Source organism: Haliaeetus albicilla, chromosome 27 (assembly GCF_947461875.1).
Source record: "Haliaeetus albicilla chromosome 27, bHalAlb1.1, whole genome shotgun sequence".
NCBI lineage: Eukaryota > Metazoa > Chordata > Aves > Accipitriformes > Accipitridae > Haliaeetus > Haliaeetus albicilla.
In genome coordinates this window covers 10,608,959-10,634,511 of record NC_091509.1, presented here as the reverse complement: position 1 = coordinate 10,634,511, position 25,553 = coordinate 10,608,959, and the positions used below count along the sequence as shown (strand labels likewise).

General features: G+C 53.7%; 1 protein-coding gene across 10 annotated transcripts; it reads right to left on the bottom strand.

Moving 5' to 3' along the window:
- Positions 1–1,451: 1,451 nt before the first annotated feature.
- SH3TC2 (SH3 domain and tetratricopeptide repeats 2) lies at positions 1,452–23,560 on the bottom strand. Of its 10 annotated transcripts, XM_069773176.1 has the most exons (19): positions 23,424–23,560; positions 21,085–21,382; positions 16,411–16,530; positions 15,182–15,286; positions 14,780–14,905; positions 13,697–13,802; positions 13,193–13,336; positions 12,865–13,066; positions 12,150–12,223; positions 11,327–11,522; positions 10,144–10,280; positions 9,344–9,385; positions 7,537–9,240; positions 7,242–7,422; positions 5,591–5,741; positions 4,031–4,153; positions 3,328–3,478; positions 2,479–2,675; positions 1,452–2,118 (listed from the first exon to the last, which is right to left on the bottom strand). In XM_069773176.1, the coding sequence occupies exons 2-19, from the start codon at positions 21,250–21,252 to the stop codon at positions 1,927–1,929; spliced, it is 4,119 nt and encodes a 1,372-aa protein (XP_069629277.1). In that variant the 5' UTR covers positions 21,253–21,382; positions 23,424–23,560; the 3' UTR covers positions 1,452–1,926. The 10 variants fall into 10 exon arrangements, 9 of the variants coding, with proteins under 9 accessions (XP_069629277.1, XP_069629279.1, XP_069629281.1 ...); XM_069773178.1 differs by lacking the exon at positions 23,424–23,560 and having other exon boundaries at positions 14,780–14,907; positions 21,066–21,202; XM_069773180.1 differs by lacking the exon at positions 23,424–23,560 and having other exon boundaries at positions 14,780–14,907; positions 21,085–21,098.
- Positions 23,561–25,553: the final 1,993 nt, after the last annotated feature.

Genomic DNA, 25,553 nt, shown 5'->3' with positions numbered 1-25,553 from the left:
GAGATCTTGGTGCCAGGGCAGGGCAATTCTGCACCACGCAGACCCTCAGGTCTTCCAGAGCCATCAAAGCTTCCCTCTCTCCCCTCCCCTCGATAGCCTGATGTCCAGCCGTCAATCTGCCTTCTGGTACGAAGATGTGGGACTGTACATTTCCCTGTGTATGAAAAACTGCTGAAAAAAATCCTGCCCTAGCACGGTGAGCATCAGCAACCTGAACTGAGAAGAGGCAGCTCTGTAGGGTGAGGCAGGAAGGTTTGGGGGACTGGTTCTCCCCTGAGCTTGCTGTATTTCAAACAGGATGAAGATTTACCTTCTCTGAGCTCAGGGCTGAGGCTCCCCTAATGGCATCGCAGGAATGCTCGGTAAACAAGCAGTAAACTATTCATTGCCCCGATGATGGATGCCTCACAGGGATTAGAAGGGGAAAATAAACTCGGCATTTGCAAGAGCAGCAAGGAAATAAATGTTCTGCATTTAGCATTTTCAAGCAGTGGAGCGCATCAGGGAGGGAAAGACTTGGAACAGGGTCCCCCTGTGAAGCCCCAGTTGGATGTCTGGCCACTGGTTGTCAGAGCAAAGAGATGAGGTGGAAAAACTGCTCATTCCTCACTCTGCACCAGTCCAGACTGAAAAATGAGGTCGGTATTAGCCGGGAAGCGGCACTCGCCTGTGTAAGGCTGCAAACATGGGCATTTATTGCTCTCTGGTGGCGAGACGGGCTGTGGAGGAGAGCTGTGTGCTGCTGCTGGTGCTGGGTGGCAGCTCTCAGGAGATGCCTCCTCCGTGCCTCCCGCTCCCCCTGCTCGCTCCGCAGAGGAGTTTTTGCTTTTCCTCCAGCCATGTAGCTCAGGGCACCTGAAGGCACCTCGCTGCCTGCTGGGCTTCTCCTTGGGCTGCCAGTGGCCCATGCAAAGGCAGCGCAGCTGCCTCCCCCTGCCAAAACCCCGTCAGCATCCCTGCCCGGGGGGCTGGATTGGTGCCACAGGGCAGGCCAGTGCGCCCAGCCTCGCCGTCCGCTCCCCGGCACTCCTGCGTCCTGCGGGGCTCTGCAGCCTGGAGAAGAGAGGCTGGGGAGGGTGCTGGGCTGCAAAGCCAGGGCTGGGTCAGGACTGACGGCTCTTTTCCCGGGGGGGACCCATAGCGTTGTCACGCTTTATGTGCTGAAAGTGCACATGGGCTGGGGGGCAGAAGGTGAGCTCCAGTGCCAGAGCTGAGGCTGAATGGCAGGGCTGGGGTGAGGGTGGGCTCTGCCTCCCCCGCGAGCAGCCACCCGCCTGCATATGGGGCTTGTCCCCAGGCGAGGCTTGACCAGCCCCTTTCATTTCTCCTCCTTTCCCTAATTCTGCCTCTCACTGCCAAAAGCTTTGGTGGTGCTTTGTATCAAAGAGGCCCCGGGCTCTCCAGAGGTATGGGTCACAGGCCTCCCCAGAGCAGACAGGACAGAAACCAGATAGGAATAAATAAAGGAGTTGCTATTCAAGTTAAAACACATTTGGGTCAGGCTAAGCTGCCCCACGGGACCTGAGGTGTGTGGGGCAGCTGGGGGGACAGGCAGGCACATGGCAGCACTCTCCTGTGCCCATCCCAGGCAGGGCAGAGCACTCCTGAAATGCCATCTGTCACCCAGCCTTGCTGCACCGCCCGCTCCAGCTCCGCTGCCGGGGCCTCATCCTGCCTGGATGCCCAGCCTTGACGTGCCGCCTGGGCTGCGGTGCGCAGCCTTACTCCCCAAAAATGAGGGCAGGATCCCAAGTGCTTGGTCCCTTGCCTGTCGGGGACAAGAAGACCAAACGCTGCCAGCTCCGTAGGATGTGGCGCAAGACCTCTCCTGGGCCGGTTGTTCTGGAGAGCACGTGGACCTGTGCCAGCGGCACCGCATGACGCTGCTTGACAGCTCACACGGGAGTCCCGGGGGTGACGGGTCGGTCAGACGATGCGGCCGCCTTCGCTCAGCCACCTGGCCCGGTAGGTAGCACAGCCTGGTGTGCCCTTGGGCCCCCCCGGGGCACCGGGGATGTCACCCAGCTTGGCGCGGATAAGGCCTTGCAGCTCCTGGTCTTCCAGCTCGGTCGCTGCGGCGAGGGCCAGGAGGAAGTAGGCTGCTGCATCCTGTTCATCCTAACCATAAAGGACAGGCCAGGCATTAGGAAGTGGTTTAATTGAAGGTCACAGGGTATAAGGGAGCTGGAGCAGAGACCGGTGGTTCCAGGCAGAACCCAGTGACACCTGACTTCATTGCAATGGGCTCTATATAGTTGCAGCTAAGTGCCAGCACGTCTTTCCAAATTGCCTTTCCCCCTTCAAAACCTGGTTGTGCCAGCATTGTGCGCATTTATTCTAAAGCTGCAGACAGCATGGAGAGTCACAGGATGCAGCTGTCTACATGTGTGGCTGCTCTGCCAGTAGATGAGATACTCCACCTCCAGCTCTCTGTCAAGACCAGCGTGCTCAAAACAGTATCATGGAAAGGTTTCCTACCTTCAGTTTGTGCAGGGTGAGGTTGCCAAGGTGGCAATACACCTTGCAGTAGTACAGGGCCTCTCCAGAGCACTGCAGCAAGGGGGGACGCAAGGCAAGTGTCTTCAGGTAGCAATCTTCTGCCATCTCATACATATGCAGGAAATAGTAGACTGTAGCCAGGCGGTGGAATGCAACCAGCTCTTGCAATTGATCTCCTGGAAAAGAGTTGCTGATACAGTCAGCCTGCAGCGTGTTCACAATACATCCCCAGCCCAGCATGCTGAGCTACTTGGGGATGCATTTGCTCAACAGCCTGGGGGCATGTGTATCTTCATAAGGAGACACTGGGTTTGAAGGTGGTTCGGAGAAAACAGTGCCATGGGAAGGGTTGTTGGTACCAAGGCTGGACAGATTGCCCAGGGAGTATATCATTCAACCAAGGGATTTCTTGGGTGTTGGAAAGGGCTATTACAAGACTGGATCCATCTCAGACATTTGTGCTGGCATTTTGCCCATTCAAACTATTTCTGCAATGGGAAGGGATGAGTTTATCAGAAGAGCTAGGACAGGGAGGAACTGTTCAGTCCTGTGCCCTCATCAGACTTCCCATGCTCTGGTGTAGCAACAACCCTCTGCTCAGCTGGTCCCCCCACCACCACCACGGCAGAGCACTCCCATGTGGCTGTCATGCAGCTTAAAATGGGAAGTGGCCTTAAAAAGGTGTTAACACTTAGGATAAGATTAGGTCCAGCAGTCTTATGAAAGCAGGAGATCCCCCTGTCACAAGCAGGCTGTTCTCATCCAAAAAGGCAACCCCATCTGCAGGAGCCAGTAACTCCCCGTACCCTGCGGGTGTGCATCACTCACCGACCCTGATGCTCAGCCTGGCTGCCAGTGTGGCAAACTCCAGGGCCTTCTCATAGCCCTGCAGTCCAATCTGCAGCTCTGCCAGCTTATTGAACAGCCGTAGCTCTGTCTTAGTGGCCTTTAGTTTCCTGGCCAAGGGCACAGCACCTCCCTGAGGAAAGAGAATAGTGAATCCAGGCTGTTCTGGGACGTACATCACTACCCACCGAGCGGTGATAGAGCAGCAGGAGATGGACCAACCGCTTGGCATGGCAGGCAGACAATGGGGTGGTTGTGTTGCAGGTTCAGATTCTAGCCCCTTCTTTCCCCTGAAAATAAGTTTCATATCCCAGAGCGTGGTTCTCAAAACTGGAGCCTCACATCTCTGCCCTTCCTTAGGTGCCTGAAATTCTGACTCTGAGCATGTCCCCAGGAGTGACCAGCTCACACTTAACACTGCCAGGAGTTGTAATGTAAGGACTCTGTTTCCATCTCCCAAATGATCTCTGGGGTGAGCTGCACCTATTGCAAAATACATCTATGCTCCAGGCTTCCCCCCTGCAGTGATGTTTGTACTCTGGCACACTCAGATCCACGCCATCCCTTTCCACCCTCCAACCCTCCAGCCTGGCCATGCAGTGCTGCAGCCAGCCCTGGGACAAAGCTCCCTATGGCCATGGCCTTGCGGGGACACAAGGACAGAAATGCTTGGAGGCATCAGTACCCTGTAAAATTCCACCGCTCGATCTCTGTTTCGGCTGCCATTAAAAAAGGTATCACCTGCTTTTTCATAAAGATCCATGGCCAAGGAGAAGTTCTCCCGTTTCAGAGCAGTCTGAATGGCTGCCTAGAAGGAAGAGGAACCAGAGTGAGATTTGGAAAGAATCATTTGCACATAGACATCGGTGTGATTAAATAAAACCAAGTCATTGTAAATGTGAGCCCCAGTGCTCCAAACAGCATGGAGACAGGTTGGCCAGCAGGTGTATGGGACTGTTGTGCTGCATTTGCTAATGATGTGTGTAAGGATGGAGCCAGGAGCCGGATAACCCATCCCCATGCAGGGTCAGTGCAGCAAACTGATCAGCTGGGATATGCAATGGCATCAGGATTTAGAGTCGGGACAGTGTGGCCAGCAGCTGTCCTGGCCCTGGTCTGTCATTAGTGTGATGGAGCCAACGTGAAGATTGATGAGAGGAATGGACAGCTTATACAGTGAAAGGGCAGAGCCAGCAGGAGGGAGGGCAGGTATGCTAAATTCTGGGAAGAACAGTTATTTGTGCCAATTATGCACTTGGCCCTGGTGCCACCTTCCAGCCAGAACATATTGTTCCTTACACGTGACAACTTATCATTGCCAGTGACCTTGCATGGGAAGGAGCCCCTCAGGGACTGAGACATGCCCTGCTGAGATCTGGTGTCAACTGGCCCTTCTTAATGGGAAGTCACCCCTCCTTTAGCCACTGCTTCCCTGCTGAAACCATGAGTCAGGGAGGCAATGATTGCTCTTTGTTATGGGCCTCAGATCTCCCTTGTGAAAACTAGGAAACAGGCTGACGCCATAGCCATCTATTCATTTCACCCATGTCACTGAGCAGCCACCCTGTACCAGTAACTCCCTGCCTCTACCACCCTGATTTAGGGGCAGGCTGGTGTGGCTGATGGGAAAGGCTCCTCTCCTTGTTCTCACCACCGTTTACCTCAGTCACCCAGCCCCACCAGTTCAGAAGTACTTCTGGGTAACAGAGTGAGGATCCTGAACATCCTCTACAAGTGTCCAGGCTGGTGCTTTGTTGGATACATTGTTGGATATATGTTGGAATAAGGGAGCCCTAAGATTTTATGACCTGCTCTTCCACTTTGCAGGTCAACTGATAAAATAATGCTAGAGATGGAAAGAAGCCAGTAGTCTTCTACTCCAAGAAGTCTCCAAGTACTTCCCTGGCACCTTACCCCTTATCTATGTGTATTTCAATGGGAACCGGTCACCTGGCAGCTCCAGCTTCCTTTGTCACTCCTACATCACTTTCTTACTCAATACATTCACTTACTTTCACCCAAGAATCCTCTAAACCCAGTGTATGGAAGGAAAGATAGGCAAGTTAGTGCCAGATAGTGCCTAAGTGTAAGGCAACAGCTCCTCCTTTCAGTAGCAGGTTTACACTGCTTATAAGAACTTTCCCTTCCAGGTCTACCAGTCCCAAAAGGCTCCTGTCAAGGAGCTGTGATGGGAATGCAGCTAGCCAGGGTAGGAATGGGACTGCCCCAGCCACCTCCTCCATACCTGAAAGTACATTTCCACCAGCTCATCTTCTTGCATAAGATAGTAGAGCCTTCCTGCCTGCAGCCAGGCCTCTGCTGCTTTCACAGTCTCCTCAAGGTCAATGAAGATCCTCAGACTCTGTTTGGTGCAGTCCAGGGACTGTCTCAAAGCCCTGTGATGGTAACAGGCAAAAAGCTGTTATGGAGAAACCACAAACCACCACCAGCAATCAATCAGCTGCAAAGCTACTACAACACCTCCCCATTGGCAATCCCGTCTTCTTCTCCTACAGTTGCCAAAGGTTAGAGACAAACGGACAGCCACAGCTCTGAGCTATGTGTCCTGGTAAAAGTGTGGAAGTCTCCATGCTTTAGTGCATGTGCGTGCATCATCTGGCAATCTTAGACCAGCCTGAGACCCCAGTGCTCAGCACAGCCCCAAGGCAGCCTGCTCCCAAAGGGGCTGCTCCCCACCCTGGCTTGTTTCAGCTGATAAAGAGGGTTTTGTCCAGGTCATCTGAAAACCCTATTTGCCCCTCTACAATAAGCCCCAAAGTTACTCCCAGCTACACATGGGAGCATAGGCGGGGAGTGCTTGCACCTTCATTTTCCAGCCAGCATCTGGCACCCAAAACCACATCTCTGCCTATTGCTTGTCCCTGGGTGCGGCCAAAGAAGCAGATCTGTGGCTACATGTGCAAGATTTTATAGATACTTTTCAAGCCCCTGGTCACTAGAGGTCAAAGGGAAAAGGAGCAGGACAAGCCAGCAGGTTGGACACGCTGCCTGCAGCTGTGGCACAGGCAGCACTGGGCAGTGCCCAGGGCATGTTTGTTTGCTTGGTGTCTCGCCTGCTGGGCTCCAGCTGTCCTTCGAGTCCAGGGAATGGGTTGCTTTGTGATCTTAAATAGCACCATTCACATGACAGGCGTCTGCTTCCTAAATACCTTCCCTCTGAACTCACTGTGACATAGCATGGGAAGGTTAACATCCAAGTCAATAACAGCCTCTGCCCATTTGTCCTTCTGGGACATGGGAGCTAGCACTCCACTGTTTGAGACATTCGCCTTCAAAGAGTGAAGAAAGTCTGTGGTCTGTCCAAGTCTCTTTCTCTTCCCTCCCGCCTAATCTAATCAGTCACCTGCATGTGTCCAGCGGGAGATTGAAAAGTGAGCTGATACGGGGTCTTAAGTACCTCCCTGGGGAAAATATTCCAGCAGAGATAGGGAGGGCAGACTCAGCAGCAGGAGGCTGAAGCCAGACTTATTCAAATAACAGATAAGGAACCTATTTTTACTGGTGAATGGTGATTAATTACTGGAATAAGCCTCTAACGGAAGTGATGAATTCCCTGCCGCTGGGTGCCCTCTGATCAAGGCTGGATGTCTCTCTGGAAAATTGTGTTTGGCCAGACCCCAGTTCTGTCCCAGCTAACAGCCCGGCATTTGCCTGGCTGCCGCAGCGCTCTGGTTGACATTGAACTGTTCCCCTTTTCACCGCACAGCGACAGCTCACAAATCTCAGCAGCGCATTACCTAGCAGCTAGAGCTACCACACACCTTCCCCACCTCTCTCAAGGGACACCCCAGGAGAGCCACTGCTCTTGCTTTGGGTGGGCAGGGACCCCACTCTAATAGCCACAGAAGCATCTAATAGCCACAGACAGGACTTACTCAGATGTGCCCAAAGCCTGGTAGAGCTGGCTGAGGGTCTGCCAGACATTGCCTTCCAGCTCTCTGTCCTGCAGCTGTTGTGCCAAAGATACCCAGTGCTCGTGGTAGGTAATGGAGGCCTGGGGATTGGGGGACACTTTGCTGTAGAAATGGCAGAGACACTCAGTGATGTGAAGCTGACCTGCATGGTACAGGGAAGGGAAAAGGACAGGTCAGGGGACTGTGTTAGGGACCTGACAGGGTGCCGCACAGAGGCGAACACTGCCCTGGGTCCCGTCAGCAAAGCCGTACTCACTCCTCACGTTATGCCACTTCAAGGCAAAAACCAATGCCAGTTCATAACAGAGTTTGCCGTCTTCCATCCTCTGCCTGTTCACCATGGCCTGCGCTAGCCACAGCAGCACCCGCACCAACTCCATCTCCAGGTCTTCGCTGCCCTGGAGCTCAGCGTAGAGCTGAGCTGACTGGAGCAGGTAGAGCTCAGACAGCTGGCTCGCCCCGTGCGAGAGGCTCAGCTGCCCTAGGTTAGCCAGAGCGATAGCCTGGTTTCTCTTGTTCCCGGTCTCCTTGGCTTTGTGCAGGGCCCGGAGGTAGTTCTCTGCAGCCTTTTGCACCTGCCCTTCTCCTTTGAGGGCAATGGCCAGGAGATTGTGCACAGCTCCACCCTGCGTCACGCTGTCGGTCCCATGCAGAGAGTGCAAGAGCTGCCACATGATGGCTGCAGCTGGGCCTGGCTGGCTGTGCAGGAGATACATCCACCCCAAAGAGAGGGAAGACTCAAAAGCCTCCTCCTCGCCCATCAGTCTGCTGAGGGTTACGGCCATGGCTGCATAACAAACCGCCCCGTCCAACACACCATGCTGGAGGTACATCCTGGACAAGATGGCACACAGCGTCCTCTGGATGGGCACAGCTCTGGTCTCGCAGGAGAAATGCAGCGCTTGCTTAAGATAGGAACAAGCCAGTGCTGGGATGCTGCTCCTCTCCAGCTGGCTTCCCAGAAGTTTGGAAGTATTTTGGAGGATGAAACCAGCTCTCCAAATGGGTGTTGGTGCTCCCTTGACACCACTAGGAACAAACAACCTGGCGGAGGCCAGCGCGATATTTGGCAAGTACTTCTTGTCATACAGGTAGCTCAAGATGGGGGTAGCATCCAGTGGCACAGAACTAGTGTCCGGGCTGAGTAAAGTGGTGCTGAGACATTGAAGATGCTCAGTAAAGGGCAGCACTTCATCATTTTTGCCCAGTTGTAGGAAGAGCTTGACAATAAGGAAGCAGACCCGTGCCTCCAAGGGAGCATTACCCACAGCAATGGCTTCCCTCAGGACGTACATCATGACTTCCAGCTCATTCTCAGAGCTGAAAGAGCGGCCAGGCAAGCAGACAAGCAAGGCCACTGTTTTTCCCAGCAGGGAGGAGAACTTGTGCTTCATATTCTGCTTCAAGTAGATGGAGGCAAGGTTCACATGCAATGCAGCCAACAGGGGCAGGTCCCCAAAACCCCTGTCCAGGATGCTCATGGCTTCCTCAAAGTAGACTCGAGCCTGGGAGAACTTGACCTTTTTGATGCAGAGCTTACCCAAGAGGAAACAGAGCCTGACATGAGCCCAAACTGAATGAGTCCTCTTGGCCCAGTTCCTGGATGTCTCAAGGTACAAGACTAGTTCATCCTCATCAGAGAAACCATAAAAAGTGGAGTTGAGAAAGGAAAAACTGAGATCATAGAGGCTTTGAAAACTGGGCACATAACTGTCTTGGTTAAGGAAGGTCAATATGGGGTCAAAGACATCAGCATCTTCCATGTGTCCAGCATTCAGGTCAATAAAGAACTTGGGATCATCAAAATCATCCAGCTTCTCCAGGAGAACATCCTCCAATGTAGCAGGGGCTGAGTCACTCCCTGGGCTAGACAGCTCAGAGGTGCTAGTCGTAGCCAAGTCATTTATTTCCTCCCAAGACTGGAGCAGCTGGATATCTTTACAGCCATGGAGGACAGCCTCTGGAAGGGACAGGCAAACCACAGTGGGATGTTTCCCCATGTCAAAATTCACCCTCAGAAGTGATCATAAAAGCATCCCATTCTGTCCCCTCCACATACTCACCTGATGGCACTTTCGGGAGCATGGCTGTAGGTTCAAAACCATCTACAGAAAGAGACAAACAGAAAACAAAGTGCCCAAAGCCTTGCTCAGTGTTATTTGTGCAGACACAGTGCTCAAACCTTATAGAGATCTCCTGCTGCTCTGCTAAACCCCAGACCTGTATGTGGGAGAGCAGGCTTATTTCTGGCTGCAGACACCACATGCACCTGCAGTTTCAACCCCCCCTGAGCTGGCTGGTCTGGGAGGTCCCCTGAATCCCAGGGGATCCCAAGCTCAGCCCTGCATGGCCATGTTGTGCTTCTAGGTAGTGAGAAGGCAAGAAACAGAGACAGAGAAATCAGCTGTGGTCCAAAAGCCATACAGCAAGCATAGAGAAACTGAGAAGAGCACCCAGGAACCCTGACCTGGCTCCTGCTATGGGCATGGAGATGGTGTCACCTGCCACTTTAGCTGTGCTTCCCCCTCAATATACACCCAAAGGTCAGACGGTAGCAGCGGACCTGCTTTAGGCAGGGACCTACAGCTAGGATCAGGCGAGAGCAGCATTTGCCGGGGTGAACCACAGCTGAGGAGCTACCCTGGAAGCAGAGAAGACCCCTACAAACTGATGTGTGGCAGGGCCAAGCTCTTGAGCATATCTACAACCTCCACAACCAGGCTGACGGGGGTTTGGAGGCTGTCTCAACCACAGCAGTTGTCTCCCCTGCAAAGCCCGAAGCAAGGAGCTCTCTAGACGCTGCCCAGCATTGATCTCCATGGGGAGCCATGGGGCTGGGCACATAAGAAGAGGGGAAACTCACCCAGCCGGTACACAGAGGTGATGTCAGTGCGTGCCAGGTCACTGAGGAGGGTGGTGAAGTGCTGCTCGCCACCATTGCAGGGGATGCGCAGGAGGGGGCATTTTTCTTCTTCACTCAGAAACACCAAGCCCTTTCCCCTAGGTTGAGGCAGATGTAAGTGGAAAACAGTCAGTGTCTCCCCATCCCCGGACTCTACAGCTGTCCTGCGGGATGAGATGGGCTTTCCCATCCCTCCTTTTCCTGCCACCAGAAAAGCTCTGCTGCAGATGAATACAGGACTCTGAACACCTTCCCCATCAGGGCTCTCAGATCCAGGTTCTCCATGAAGGAACAAACAGGTACCAGACAGAGGGATCTATTGGTCTTTTTTGTCTCCAGAAGCCCTTTCTGAGCACAGGGCATCATCTGATCTCCTCTCTGTTCTCTGTAGTGTCAGAGAAAATTGCCTAAGACTTACCTTGAGTGAGCCTGATCCAGAAAAGCCCAACAGACCTAGCAACAGGTTAAGACCTTGTCCTTCCACACACACTCTTGGAGGAGAAGCCTTTTTGGATGGGTATTGAACCAGAGCTATGTCTTTATGCCACCAACAAAGACAACTGCCTGGGTCGTCAGAGTGGGGTTGTGTCACCCTCCCACCCAAGACAACTCTTGTCTGTGTCCTTGGGAGGGTGTTTAATTCTGCTCAGTGAAGAACTGTGTCAGTGGTCATTCTGTCTCAACATCCCACAGAAAGCAATGGGGCAGAAGGAAACAAAGCAGGACTTCGTTTCCTTGGCAGTGACCACTCTCCCCACCTTTGCCAGACTCACAGCCCCTCAGACAAAGCTACAAAGTCAAGAACATTTCTAGGTGGAACTGTGAAGCCAGCTTATCTGCTACACAGATGCCCTGGGCTGCCTTAGCATAAAGTCAGGTTTAGCCCAGGGCCAGATCTGTTCCTCTCCAAGAATCACCTGAGGCAATTGAAATACAATTGTTTTGTCTGGGCAGAGACTCCTGCAGCCTGTTGGCAGCAGACCCTGGCCAAAGCTTCTGGACAGACCTCAAATGGATCTTCTATGAAGGTCTTACAAACAAATTACCTGCCCTGGACTCTCACATAGCCTTGAGTTGGGACTTGGAGTCTTCCCTTCATTTTCTCCTAAATTTAATTTAATCTAGATGGTAGCAGTAAACTTACAGAGGTTCGCAAGCCTCGGGACTTATGTATCGGGTTGGGACAAAGCCGATGTTCCCACTGCTGACGGATTTGCCCACAAACCACGGGAGTCCTGGAATGAAGAAGCCGATGACTTCTATGCTGTCTCCTTTGGAGAAACTCAGTTCATCCCATGCTGCTCCTCTGTGGTCCTCTGTGGCTGTGCACCTGCCTTTGACTAGGAAACCAAGGCAAACAAGGGCATTTCAGTGTGAGGCCACCATTAAAACTTCTCGCTGGAGAAGACTTGGGCAAGGAGAGACCATGATTTCAGCTTGAGAAGGCTGCGTCTCTGCCCCCTAAGATTTATTGTGCTCTCAGACTCAGATCTCTGCAGTTCCTTCTTGAGAAGATGATTATAATAAAATATACAAGAGGCATGGATAAATGCCACACAGCCAAAGACTGAAATGTCTGAGAGCTGCAGCATGGAAGGTGGCTGGAAACATGGAGCTTCACAGAAGCTGCACTGTCTCAACTCTCTGCCAGGAGTGAAATCTGTAACAGTGCAAATGTCCATCACACTACATGCCAAATTCACATCTGCAGTAACCTCCCATGTCCAGCATGCTCTGTACAGTGCCCATGTCCAGGCAGGAATGGCCTGGGGCTAATGGTTGAATGGTGGGCACAGGTTTCATGTGCATACTGGTGGGAGCCTAATTATTTAAAACTTTTGCACCTTGCAATGGAGTGTCATTGTCATAAAAAGGGATGGTCCCTTTGCATTTGTGGCCAAACCCAGGTTTGCAAGAGCCGTGCCCTTCCCTAGGAAGGGCAGCTGCATTACACAGGTATCACTCACCAATTGTCTGGGAGGTCGTCCCACTGATCTCCTGGGAGATGCCAAAACCCACAGCATAATTCTTCAGGAACCACCTGCAAGGCAAAGGGGAGCCACACTGGTCCTCTCTTAGCAGTCCTGTCCTCAGGCCAGCACCAGGGTTGGTCTCACACAAGCAGGACAGATGTTCTGTCCCCTGGGAGTGCCAGAGATACTATGGAGCATGGCCAGCACGGCCAGTCCAGTAATTCCTTGTAGTGGTGTTACTGGGCATGGAGGGCAGTTTGCACCTCACACCGCATGGTAAGAGCAGGACAAATTTGCCCGGCTCTAAGGAGGATTTCACCATGTGAGTACAAGAGGAGCTGCGGGAGCCTTTGAGGCTCAGCCAGGTGTCCAACACGAGGCCCCACTTTGACTGGCATTACCTAAGTATTGGGCTATGCTTTTTCTCCCAGTTATTCACCTGTAAATTACAAATAATCTCATGTATGACCTAAATCAATATCATACAAGAATGATATCTGAAGTATGTCCTTGCTCTGTCCCATTAACAGGATCTGAATTGGTTCCAGTGGTTGCCTTTATGCGTAATGTATATCCTCACAAAATTGTGTCTCTCTTGCCCATTGCCAGAGGCAAGAGCAGTTTCTCACACCAGACTTGGTGCCAGCTCGTGCATCAGGATCAGTGAAGAATCTTGGCTTGAGCCCTATTAATTGGCCAGTCTACTTACTGGTAAAATGGGTGAGGTATCGGATCTAGAGCTGTCACAGGCACCAGGCCTCGCTGACCCGTCAGTAAGGACATCCCTTCCCACTTGGACTCCTCTCCAACGTTCTTCACATGGATCAGCTCATTCTTGCAGAGCTGCAGGCTCTCTTCTCCCTCCTGCTCCGGCTGCCAGACACCAGGCACTGCTCTGGAAAAAAAGTTACCTGCAGATAGAAAGAGTCATGCCCAGGTCAATGGCATCAGTGCAAGACATAGCCCAGCACAGGGCTACAACACAGCCCTGCTGAGATACTTTTGAGGGAGTCCCTCCGTATACAGTCCCTTCTCACCTTCCTGGAGTAGCAGACTCATATATATGGCGGCCAAGCGATCTTCATCCACAGTAACTCTGATCTCTGTGTCCTCCATCAGAGCACAGTTTAGCCAGTACTCCTGGTCAAAGACAAGCCGCTCCAGGCAGCTGCCCACATACCCTAAGAAACCAAGAGGGAAAGCAGTGTTAGCACCCTCCATCACTGCGCAGGATGAAGTGCTGTTTGGATGTTTCCCAGTCTGCCACCTGCAACCAACCACGCTGTAAGGCAACAGCCCCTAATTCTGCCTCCATCCCCAAAATGCAGTAGCGGGGTTACCCAAAAGGCATCCTCCTGGGTATCTTTCACTGATCCAGACAGTGGTTTCATAAATCTGTAGATGGACACCAAGGTCTTCTATTTCATATTCTTCATCTGTCCACCCTGTTACATTACTGTTCTTTTGGTGTCAAAGAACACCTTCTCCAAAAATGCTTCTCACATTGTCTGTTTAGATCTCCCACACCTTGAAAACATTACCTAAAGTCAGATACGTGGAAAACTTCCAGACTTCTTCTAGGGTTCTGAAGGTGAGGAGGAACCGATCCTCCTGTGCTTGCATACAGACCAGCCTGGCTGACAGTTCCTACACATGGAAGACAAAGCAAGGTTAAGGGATAGTCCTGGGACTCTGATGGGGGTTTTCTTTGTCAGTGTGGGAATAATATTAGACCCTGGAATGAGACTAGGCATTCATTCATTAGCATCGAGAGCGAAGCTGTGCGAGTTGGTTGCCTGGGGTTAAGGGGAGGGTGCTGCAGCCAGCTGAGTCCTTCAGCCAGGAGGGACGGAGTACCCACAGTGACAACTCCCCATGGTGCAGCAGTGGGAGGGTGAAGAAGCTCCATCTCCTCCTCCAAATCTTTTTCCTCGTGGCGCACACCAGAACCACTGTGCTTTTGAAACCCAGACACCTGAACCATACCACACGCGGGTAATGTTCAGTCAGGACAGGCACAGCTTCCAAATTGCAGCTCTGAGGTTGAAAGCAGTAGCTGCCTCCAGGGAGAAGCTCTCCTTTCACTATTGTTGGCACTAGTATGTCTGCACTGTTCCAGGTCTTCTGGGAAGCTCTGCGGGTTGCCCTGAGGGGCCAGGGCCTTAAAAACCAGCAGGGAAGGAGAGCTCAGTCCAGGAAACATCTCTATACCTGTAGTGATTTTTCTATATGAAGCCCAGTACTCTGAGAACTCCTGTGCAAGCCCAGAGATGCCACCTCCACCAGGGACCTGAGTCTGGCACACAGCTTTGGTGATCCCAGCCCTGTGAAATGCCGGCTATTTAGACTCACCCCAGGGCTATCTGCATGATCTCTTAGGCGGCTCAGAGCCTTCAGTGTGAGGCTCCTGACACGAGGCTTAGCTTTGTATCTGCCTCTCACCTGTTACCAGTTCATTTCTCCCATCATCCCAGTCCCCTACAGAGTCCCCATGTACAGGAACACACTCTGCAGTGGCCTTGGAGGAACTTCTCTTTCTTGGCTGGGTTTGGTATCCCATCACACACCCCACCGTGCCAGGAACCTCCCAGTACATGCTCTGCCCACCCGGCTGGGGCTCCTACCTTGAACAGGGCACAGACATCTCTGTCATCACTCTCCAGGGCCCACAGTTTCTTTCTGGCTGCTTCCTGGAGCTGGGAGTTGAGGCACCGGGAGGAGCGGCTCTCAACAGAGAAGAAGAGCGAAATCTCTTGAAAAGGAAATGTGCAGAGTTAAGGGGGAGAAGGAGGTCCATGCCACACAGAGCTGTCTCCGTTGCACTTGCCTCCCTGCAGCCAGGCCCACCAGCACCTCCAGCCCTTGCCTCGTTGCAATGCTCAAACAACACAAACCCAGCCCGTCATCCCCCTTCAGCAGCAAAGATGAGAAACTCAAGGGATGACAGGGGGGCAGGTAGCTGCAGTGATAGGCCTTGCTACATCCAACCACTGGAAATCTGGGTGATGCCAAAGGCAGCATCTTACCTGGTGGAAAGCCCTCCCTGACAGCCAGCAGCACCAAGGAGGTGTCCGGCGAGCCTTCTGCTGCCTCAGTAGCAGGGTTGCTTGGCTCTGATGCCCCAGCCTTACCTAGCAAGGAGGGAGGACACAGAAGATCTGCTGTCAAATTTTGTGGCAGAGGTCTAGGATATTCTGCCCAACCATGCCACCTGAAAGCAAAGCCCGTGGGTTGCACTGCAGATCTGGCTGGGGATTGTGCAAATCTGGTATCTCCCTAAAATCATGCTCAACATTGGAGGCAAGATCCATGGGAGTGGCCTTGACGTGAGGGGACTTTCCCTCCTTGCTCTTGAGACAGAACGTCACGAAGCAGATCTGGTAGAAGGATGACCCCGTGACACAGAGATTTTTTTGGAGGAGACCTCAGAGTGAGAGCACTTCCCCAGCGCAGGAGAGCCAAGGGCTTGCAAAACTCTTTGCTCATCAATTTGACAATTTGAAAATGAGATTTTCTCCCCTGCCTGCTCTGGTTGGTATCTGAAATCCAAGCTGCATTCTCTCTGCTTTACACATCGTCAACTATTGCCATAAAGGATTCAGGAACTGAAACTTTAGCTGGTAATTATGTTAATGAAGGCTGAGGCACATAAAAATCCAGCTAGCTCTTCCACAGCTGTATTGGCTGTGGAGGGATAAGATTAAAAACCAATTTTTGTCAGTAATCAGATTGGATTTGTAAGACAAACATGTACCCGGAGATCTGGAGCTGGAACATGCAGCAGCTTTTGTAAGTCACTTCTGTGACCATAACTATACTTTACAGCTCTTTTTATTGAGCCAGCTTTGCTAGTCAGTCAAATAAACTGCTATTTGCACGCAGAATTATAATCCTTATTTATAGTTAGCAGTAGAAAAGAATGGCCCAAGGGTGGACATGTAATGAATGAGCTTTTCTTTGAAACAAAAGGCTCTACATTTCTCAACAGCTGATTTGAACACACTTAACAAAGGACTTCATCCAGCAACTCCGTCCCCTTCCACACACGGGGGAAACGGAGATGGGGAAGCGAAACGAGCCGGAGGCAGAGCTAAACCTGAGCTGGGTCCTGCCTGGGCTGGGCTTGCCTGCCAGTTGCTTCACTCCTCCCTCCCTTCCTCTTCTCCCTGCATCCCAGCAGACCCCAGTGGGCTCCACTGGGTTCGGCAGGGCCCGGTGGACAGGGGCTGGGTCCCCCTTCCCCAGGGATGGGTACCTGATGCCATGGTCTTCTCCCGCCACCATTTTCCCCGGCGCTTGGCTGCGGTGCGCTGCAGGCGGTCCCAGCGGGGCAGGAGCACGGGCGAGTGGGGGCAGCAGGAGTCACACTCTTCACCTGGGGAAGACGGGTGGTGGGGAGAAGTGTTCAGACCCCCGGCAGAATGCTCCCTGCCCGAGGGGTCTCCATACGATGTGCTGAAAGAGGCAGCAGGTCGGACACCACTCATGCCACCTCTGCCAGCAGCATGACAAAGCATGCTGGTGGGTCTTCGCAGAGCCAGGCAGGGCTCGTTTGGGTGAGAGGAGAAATGGGTTTGCTCCCCGCAGCACTAGCTGATTCAGTGTTTATTTTTGTTTGGGCCAGGCTCAGAAAGGGAACTGGGAGCTTTTTCAAGAGACCAATTGAAACTGCTGGTGGGGAGTCATTCCCAGTTGTGCCAGTGACTCATTTACCTCCCCGGTGCTGAAATATTTTGTAACAGCGGGCAGGAAACAGCCCCAGCCCAGAGCTGAGCGCGGGTCCCGGTGCTCGGGGCTCCACTCCTGGCAGCTGGGGCTGAGGCGCTCGTGGCACCCGCTGGCACCGTCTGTCTCGGTGGACACGTGGCCACAGCCGCTGGCCCCGATCCACCTCCCTCCTCCAGCCCGTCAGCACAGCCCCGTGAGCTCATTTGAGCACACCAGTATGGGAATCGTGCCCTGGGGACTGGCAGCACCCCATGGGCTCTGCAAGCTTTGCCATGCTTGGGGTGCTCCTGGGCAGCAGTGGCAGCAGACAGGGGTGGCAAGGGGGGTCCTGAAAAGCCAACAGCATGGGATTAAACCAACCCCCTGAGTCATCCTCTCCCCTCCCAGGCCAAAATGCCCTGCCTCGCTCCCCACGCACCCAAACCTAGTGACACAGCAAGTGCCCAGCAAGAGGAGGGGACACCAGTGGCCATCTTGGGAAAGGCGGGCAAGCAGCCAAAGGCAGCCGATGCTCAGTGCTGGAGTCTCCCCAGCGGCCCCGTCAGCGGGGTGAGCTCTGCAGCCGCAGGTCTCACAGCCCCGCTCAGACAGAGCAGAGCCGTGGCACCCCCACGGACAGCTTACCTGTGCACCCCAGGGACAGGTCCTGGTGCCAGGGAGTCCCCAGGCAGCAGCCCATATGTCCAGGAACACCGCCAGCCCCGAGCCGGCGGGCTGCTGCTGCACGGGCAGGGGTGAGCGCGCTGCTCGCTGCCCGGCCGGCGCTGCGGCTCGGCCCCAGCCCCAGCCACAATGCACAATGCGCCTTTTGAGCGGGCACCGTCTGCCGGCGAGGCGGGGGCGATGGGCACAGAGTCAGAGAATGGTTTGGGTTAGAATCAGAGCACCACTTAAGTTGGAAAAGACCTTTAAAATCATCAAGTCCAACCATAAACCTAACACTGCCAAGTCCACCACTAAACCATGTCCCCAAGTGCCACATCTACACCTCTTTTAAATACCTCCAGGGATGGTGACTCAACCACTTCCCTAGGCAGCCTGTTTCAATCCTTGACAACCCTTTTGGTGAAGAAATTTTTCCTAGTATCCAATCTAAACCTCCCCTGGCACAACTTGAGGCCGTTTTCTCTCATCCTGTCACTTGTTAATTGGGAGAAGAGACCAACACCCCCCTCACTACACCCTCCTTTCAGGTAGTTGTAGAGAGCGATAAGGTCTCCCCTCAGCCTCCTTTTCTCCAGGCTAAACAACCCCAGTTCCCTCAGCTGCTCTTCATAAGACTTGTGCTCCAGACCCCTCACCAGCTTCATTGCTCTTCTTTGGACACACTCCAGCACCTTAATGCCTTTTTTTGTAGTGAGGGGCCCAAAACTGAACACAGGACTCAAGGTGCAGCCTCACCAGTGCCAAGTACAGGGGGACAGTCACCTCCCTGCTCCTGCTGGCCACACTAGTTCTGATACAAGCCAGAATGCCATCGGTCTTCTTGGCCACCTGGGCACACTGCCGGCTCGTACTCAGCCGGCTGTCGACCAACACCCCCAGGTCCTTTTCTGCCGGGCAGCTTTCCAGCCCCTCTTCCCCAAGCCCGTAGCGTTGCATGGGGTTGCTGTGACCCAAGTGCAGGACCTGGCACTTGGCCTTGTTGAACCTCATACAATTGGCCTTGGCCCATCGATCCAGCCTGTCCAGATCCCTCTGTAGAGCCTTCCTACCCTCGAGCAGGCCAACACTCCCGTCCAACTTGGTGTTGTCTGCAAACTTACTGAGGGTGCACTCGATCCCCTTGTCCAGATCATTGATAAAGGTATTAAACAGAACTGGGGAACACCACTTGTGACCGGCCACCAACTGGATTTAACTCCATTCACCACCACTCTTTGGGCTTGGCCATCCAGACAGTTTTTTACCCAGTGAAGAGTACGCCCGTCCAAGCCACGAGCAGCCAGTTTCTCCAGGAGAATGCTGTCAGAAACGGTGTCAAAGGCTTTACTAAAGTCCAGGTAAACAATATCCACAGCCTTTCCCTCATCCGCTAAGTGGGTCACCTTGTCATAGAAGGAGATCAGGTTAGTCAAGCCTTTCATAAACCCATGCAGACTGGGCCTGATCGCCTGGTTGTCCTGTACATGCCTCGCGATGGCACTCAAGACGATCTGCTCCATAACTTCCCCAGCACCGAGGTCAGACTGACAGGCCTGCAGTTCCCCAGATCCTCCTTCCAGCCCTTCTTGTAAATGGGCATCACATGTGCTGACCTCCAGTCAACTGGGACCTTCCCAGTTAGCCAGGGCTGCTGATAAACGGTTGAAGGTGGCTTGGTGAGCGCTTCCACCAGCTCCCTCAGTACCCTTGGGTGGATCCCATCTGGCCCCATAGGCTTGTGTGTGCCTAAGTGGTGTAGCAGATCGTTAACCATTTCCCCTTAGGTTATGAGGGCTTCATTTTGCTCCCTGCCCTTGTCTTCCAGCTTAGGGGGCTGGGTACCCCAAGAACAACCGGTCTTACTATTAAAGACTGAAGCAAAGAGGGAATTAAGTACCTCAGCCTTTTCCTCATCCTTTGTCACTATGTTTCTGCCTGCATCCAATAATGGATGGAGATTCTCCTTCACCCTCCTTTTGCTGTTAACGTATTTATAGAAGCATTTTTTATTGTCTTTTACAGCAGTAGCCAGTTTAATTTCTAGTTGGGCTCTGGCCCTTCTAATTTTCTCCCTGCATAACCTCACGACATCTTTGTAGTCCTCCTGAGTTGCCTGCCCCTTCTTCCAAAGGTCATAAACTCTTTTTTTTTTTTGCTGAGTTCCAGCCAAAGCTCTCTGTTCAGGCAGGCTGGTCTTTTTCCCTGCTGGCTCATCTTTTGGTACTTAGGGACAGCCTGCTCCTTGCCTGGAAGATTTCCTTCCTGAACAATATGTCCAGCCTTCCTGGACTCCTTTGCCCTTCAGGACTGCTTCCCAAGTGACCCTGTCAACCAGGCCCCTAAAGAGGCCAAGGTCTGCCCTCTGGTACTGTCCAAGGTAGCAGTTCTGCTGTCCCCCTCCTTACTTCTCCGAGAATCAAAAACTCTATCATTTCATGATCACTGTGCCCAAGACGGCTTCTGACCATCACATCACCCACAAGTCCTTCTCTTTTTGGACACAACAGGTCCGGTGGGGCACCTTCCCTGGTTGGCTCCCTCACCCACTGTGTCAGAGGAAGTTCTCTTCCACACACTCCAGGAACCTCCTAGACTGTGTCGTCTCTGCTGTATTGTATTTCCAGCAGACAGCTGGTAAGTTGAATTCACCCAAGGGACCTTTAATGACTTTGTTCCAACCCCCCCTGCCATGGGCAGGGACACCTTCCACCAGACCAGGTTGCTCAAAGCCCCATCCAACCTGGCCTGCAACACTGCCAGGGATGGGGCATCCACAGCCTCCCTGGGCAACCTGTTCCAGTGCCTCACCACCCTCTCAGTGAAGAATTTCTTCCTTATATCCAACATAAATCTACCCTCTTTCAGTTTAAAACCATTGCCCCTTGTCCTGTCACTGCAGGCCCTAGTAAAAAGCCCCTCTCCATCCTTCTTATAAGCTGCCTTTAGGTACTGAAAGGCTGCAACAAGGCCTCCCCTGAGCCTTCTCTTCTCAGCCTTTCTTCCTAGGAGAGGGGTTCCAGTCCTCCAGTCATTTTCACGGCCCTCCTCTGGATCCTCTCTGACAGGTCCATGTCCTTCTTGTGCTGGGGGCTGCAGAGCTGGATGCAGCGCTCTGGGGGCTCTCATCCTGCCGACTGGCGTTGCCGCCCTGTGCTGGCCCCGCCGTTGCCCTGGGCTCCGCTCTCGCCCTTGCCTTTGGAAGTGTGTTGCCCAGCCCACGTGGCACATTCCTCTCATTCCTCCCGCCGGCCGCGGCACTGGGAGCCCCACGGTCTGCTGAGCCCGCCCAAGCTTCCAGCTGGCCCCTGCGGAAAGCTTCAACACTGATCTCCCCCTACCTCCAAAGGCAACCCTGTTCCTGACACCGCTGAAAGCCCCTGCCTCACCTGCGGGGACAGCCCGCTGGGGCTCCTCCAGCATCCTCCACCCGGGGCTGGCTGTGCAGCCGTTCCTGGACCACCTTCCCGCCCGACCCAGCCGGCGCTCTCCCTCTTTCACAGAGAGGGCAGCTGGCACCACTGCCCGTTCCGCACCAACCTCAGCAGAGCAGACCTACGTCCAGGCAAGCCACGGGTGAGTTCTCTGCAAGCACAGACACTGTGGGCTCCTGCGGGGCTAGCAGGGCTCGTCTCATCTCCGAGAGCAGAATTGTCTGAAGCCCAGATGCAAACACCGATTCGGCTGCTGTGCAGGATCCCTTGGGCTGCCCAGGATGGCGTCTCATTCCCTCTTTGCTCACACACTCTGACCTTCCCCAGCCTCCAGGACCAGGACTCAGGACTGGCTGCGTGGTCTCACTGCACTATGGGTGGCAGACGTCCACAGAGCATCTCTGGGGAAGAGCAACACAGCCCCTGCAAAAAAAAAAACCCAAAAGGTCTAGGGAGACAAGTCACAGATAGGGAGGTCTTTTAGGGATGGACCTTTACTTCACCAACCAGACAATGCCAGTGCCACCACAGCGGTGACTTGTTTTCTGCGGTGTGCTCCAGGAGCATTGCTGGCTCTCACAGACAGCCAGGCTGCATCCCAATGCATGACAAGACCTTGAGCTTCTCCAGAGTAGTGAGTAATTACTCCAGTGAATAATTTCTTACCAGACGGATTTCTGTGCCATGACAGGGGCTGCCTGGCACCACTGCAATACCCCTAAAGCAAAGCATGAGGAGTAGCTAGCTGTGGGACAGGCTGTGGCAGGATGGAGTCCATGTTCATGGAGCTGGCTGGGAAACTGCTAAGAAAAGTGAAGTCAAACCAAAAGGCTTTGCAGGGAGGGTTGCACCGAATGATGCTCCTGTGCAGTCCAGGCCAGGCACCAGCCTGCCTGCCCAGGGGAAGACTGAAAGAGTGGGGATTTCTAGTCTTCATCAGGAGAAATCAGATGTCAAAATATTGGGGTTGCCTGGAGAAGGAACCATCCTCCTCATCCTCCTCGCTGCAGCCCACCTGCCCTCCTGAGCCCCAGATGCTAGGGTGCGAAGAGCTGCAGCTCTCTCCTGGCGTGCTAAAGTCAAGCTGATGTTTCCCATGCAAAGCTGCGTGGCTGCGGGGACCTGCACGAAGGTGAGCTGCTGGGACAGGCTGGCACTGCTCTCCCTGTGGCAAGGACACTGTCTGTTCCCATTGCATGCTGACCCTGGAAAGCTCCACATTTAGAAAACTCTCCCAGTCAACCTAGGGATGCTCTGAAGGTGCAGGAACCAGAGGGGAAATTCAGATTCAGGCACAGGTTTTGGCCTGCTTGTACTCAGAGCACACAGCCCAGGTTTCTGTGGTGGAGTCAGGCACACCTTTACACGAAAGATGTTGCTGTTTTGGGCTCATGTTGTCAAAGTGGTCAGTGCTCAAACAGGGCAGGTATTTTCAGACAAAGCTTTTTGCTTCACTCAGAATGCTGTTGATTTTGTCAATACCTGCTTGCCAATTAGCGTCAAATTATTCTACCCAGGGGAAAAAAATATTATTTTTTTTAAATCAACAGAATGTTATATTCCATTTCCTAAACAAAAATGTCTTCCTTTGTGGTTTTGAAATTTCATTTTGCTCTTAAGTTTACCTAGATAACTTAGTGACCAAACCCACACCTCTACAAGCAAAGGTATCAACCTCCTGTTTGACCTGAAATGGAATTTTCCTTTTGGCCAACAACCCAAAAACCTTCCATTCCACTCCCTACCCCACTGCTTACCACCCCTGGATCTCCCCTGGACAGCCCCCATTGCTGCTGCTGAAGCCTTCAGCCTGGCCTCCCTGCAAAAGCCTGGTCCTAATAAGTACAGAAGCAATTTCCTGAAGGTCTCAGCCTGAGCTGGCTGGGGGTCTCTGCTTGTGCCAGTTCTCCAGGGTCTCTGCTCCCTTTGTAAACCCGGTGTAGCCATGCCAGCCGGGCAGGCTCTGCAGGCAGCGCGCCAGCCGGCCACACTTCCCTCCCCAGGGCACGAAATGGGAGGCAGGGTGACTGTCTGGGCACCCTTTGTCTGGGGGACGTAGCTGCCGCAGACACTGTCAGTCTCCAGGGCTGTCTCGCAGCAGCACCCTTCCCCGGGACCAAATCCGCTTTCCTAAATCCAGTGTGCCTGCTGTGATTTCTGATGCCCTTCTCCTATCAGTTTCTGGGTACAAAGGACCCAAACCAAACCTATCCTTCCCCGGTGTGCTCATGACCACCGCGTCTGAGCCTCAAATTCAGCCGGGACGAAAAATGCAAACTCTCTGCCCTAACCTGGATTTACCCAGCTGTGTCCCTGCACTGGACCGCCCCAGCCACCTGCAGCCGCCGCGTCCTGGCTGTGTTTGCTCAGCTGGGGACGAAGGGCGCAGACATGCAACCGGCACCCAGCGAGAGACCCAGCACGGCGGCTGCAAGGGCAGAGCGGTGCAAGTGACTGTACTGACCTGCTCCTCCGCACACGCCTGCGCAGGGCCCCTTGCTCTGCTCCCCAGCACCGCTTTCCTCCCGGAGAACTCTTGACCATGAAGCTCCAATCTCTCCAAGCCGGGTCCCCCAAGGGAACGCTGCCGGCGCCGGGACGCGGCGCGCGTGCCCGTGCGTGTGCACGGGGCTGCGTACGTGTTTGCAAGGCGGGCGACCGTGCCCAGCGCCGCCACTCCCTTACACGAGGAAAGGAATTTCTTCCAAGAGCGGCTTATCATCTTGGGAACCTCCGCTTCCCAGCAGAGCCGCCGGCACGGAGGTCAATGAGTTACCCGGAGTTATGCTATAAACAGCCCAGCACGCCGGCAGACCGCCGGCTCCCGAGGGGAAGCATGTACGCCCAGGCACCACCTTCGCCCTGGCTCTGCAGTAAACAAGGGCCGGCGAGGCTGCCCACAGGCACGGCGTCGGGGAGCAGCTCAGGGCTCCGCTCAGCCCCAGTGTGGCCGCACCGGCCACGGCTCCCTCCCATTGCAAGCGGCTGCTTTGCGTGAGCAGTCTCACCCGGACTCACCTGTCCCCCGCTCCCAGCCCCGGCGTTGCGTCCTTGGGGCTCAGGACCTTCCGTCCCCGCTGTGCACCGACTGCCTCTGCTACAGCAAAGCGCCAGGGAGAGGCTCTACCTGTGCCACAGTTTGGGCATCCTGGGGAGGTGGCAGAGGCACTCAGCTCCAAAAGCCCCTTCTTCTCTGACAAAATGCAAATACAGACACACAGAACAAGAGATCTGTGGACCCAGCAGTATTTGTGCACCCTGGCTAAACTCCACAAACAGGGCTAGCAGAGAAAAATTCGGGGATTTTTTTTTTTCTTTTGAAAACAATGGAAGAGTTAATATCAAGCTTTTCTAATATTCCTGTTTCCTTCTGGGAGTGCTCAGAAGTTGACCATTCCTTGGCAGGTTCAAAACGAAGCCTCATTGCTTTTCACTTTGTTATTTAAAAATGAACCTGAATGAAAAAGGAAGTCAGCCTAAACCTGACTTCAGTCAGGGAAAAAAGCAAACAAACAAGATGAAACATTTTGTTTCAGGTCAAACAAACTCCTGTTTCATGGTTTTGATTCTCTGACATGGGGGGGGGGGACCCGTTTTGGTGTTCGGTGGTGCAGTGCTTTCCTTCCCTCGTCCTCTGAAAGCCCACCCAGCCCGAGCACCGACTGCAGCCGGGGGAGCCGCAGGGACACTGGCAGGAGTGAGCAGGGCCAGCGGGGACATTTCCTCATTCTTGCACTCTCTGATTTTAATTTCATCCTCTGCAAATGGGCACAGAGCGGTGATAAGCACCTGCCTGCGCCTTGCCCACCCCCTGCAATCTTGGGCCCTTCAGGCTGCCCGTCAGTGCCTGCCTGCTCAGGTGGGGCAACAGAGGGGTGGGGGAGAGGGACCTGCTCCCACGTACCTCCACTCATACCCTTGCATGCCCAAGAGTGGGTGGCATTGGGGACAGCATCTTTCCTGGTGTGCCGGCAGCTGGGGGCAGCTCGGGAAGGAGGGGGTTCGTGCATGGCTGCAGGACACACGGGAAGTGCCATGGTTTTGCAGCAAAACTGGCAAGGCAAGTCACTGAAATGCAGCCAGACAGGCCTGGCTTCAAGATATTTCTTTTCGCTGATGGCCCTCACTCAAGACGCTTCTTCCACCTCCAAGACCCTTCTTACTTTTCTCCATCCTGTGCAGCACGCAGCAATCCAAAGCTGCTGCTTGCACCGGGAAATTTGCTCCATCCCGCAACTAAAGGGTTAAGCGGGCTCCAGGGCTGAACTAAGCTGAACTCAGCGCTTAATTTTCAGAAATGCTGAGGCCTGCTCCTCTCGCATTGTTTTCAGCCAGAGGCGGAGGAAGTAAGCGCTCTTGGAAAATAGACCGTGTGTGGCAGCCGTGCCGTGCCGGGGTGGGTCAGGAGGCTGCGACCACCCTTTGGCCCATACGGCGGCCACCCCTGCGCTGGGGAGCTGGCAGGGAGCAGCCTAGGCTGCTGCTTTGGGGTGTCCTCCCTGGCATTGGGGTATGAACCCCGAGCATCCTCCCTGCTCGGAGCCTGCGGCTCTCGGAACATGACCACCGCTTCAAAGGCAGCGGTGCGGCGTCA

Bases quoted from the DNA above. Each gene is read 5' to 3' on its own strand.
- SH3TC2 (XM_069773174.1), bottom strand. From the start codon at position 17,865: ATGTGGCACTTGGGGACATGGTTTAGTGGTGGACTTGGCAGTGTTAGG. The intron at 13,803-14,779 runs GTAGGAGCCCCA...TTCCATGTGTAG, and splicing joins ATGTCTGTGCCCTGTTCAAG to GAACTGTCAGCCAGGCTGGT. The intron at 7,423-7,536 runs GTGAGTACGGCT...TGTACCATGCAG, and splicing joins GAAGTGGCATAACGTGAGGA to GTCAGCTTCACATCACTGAG.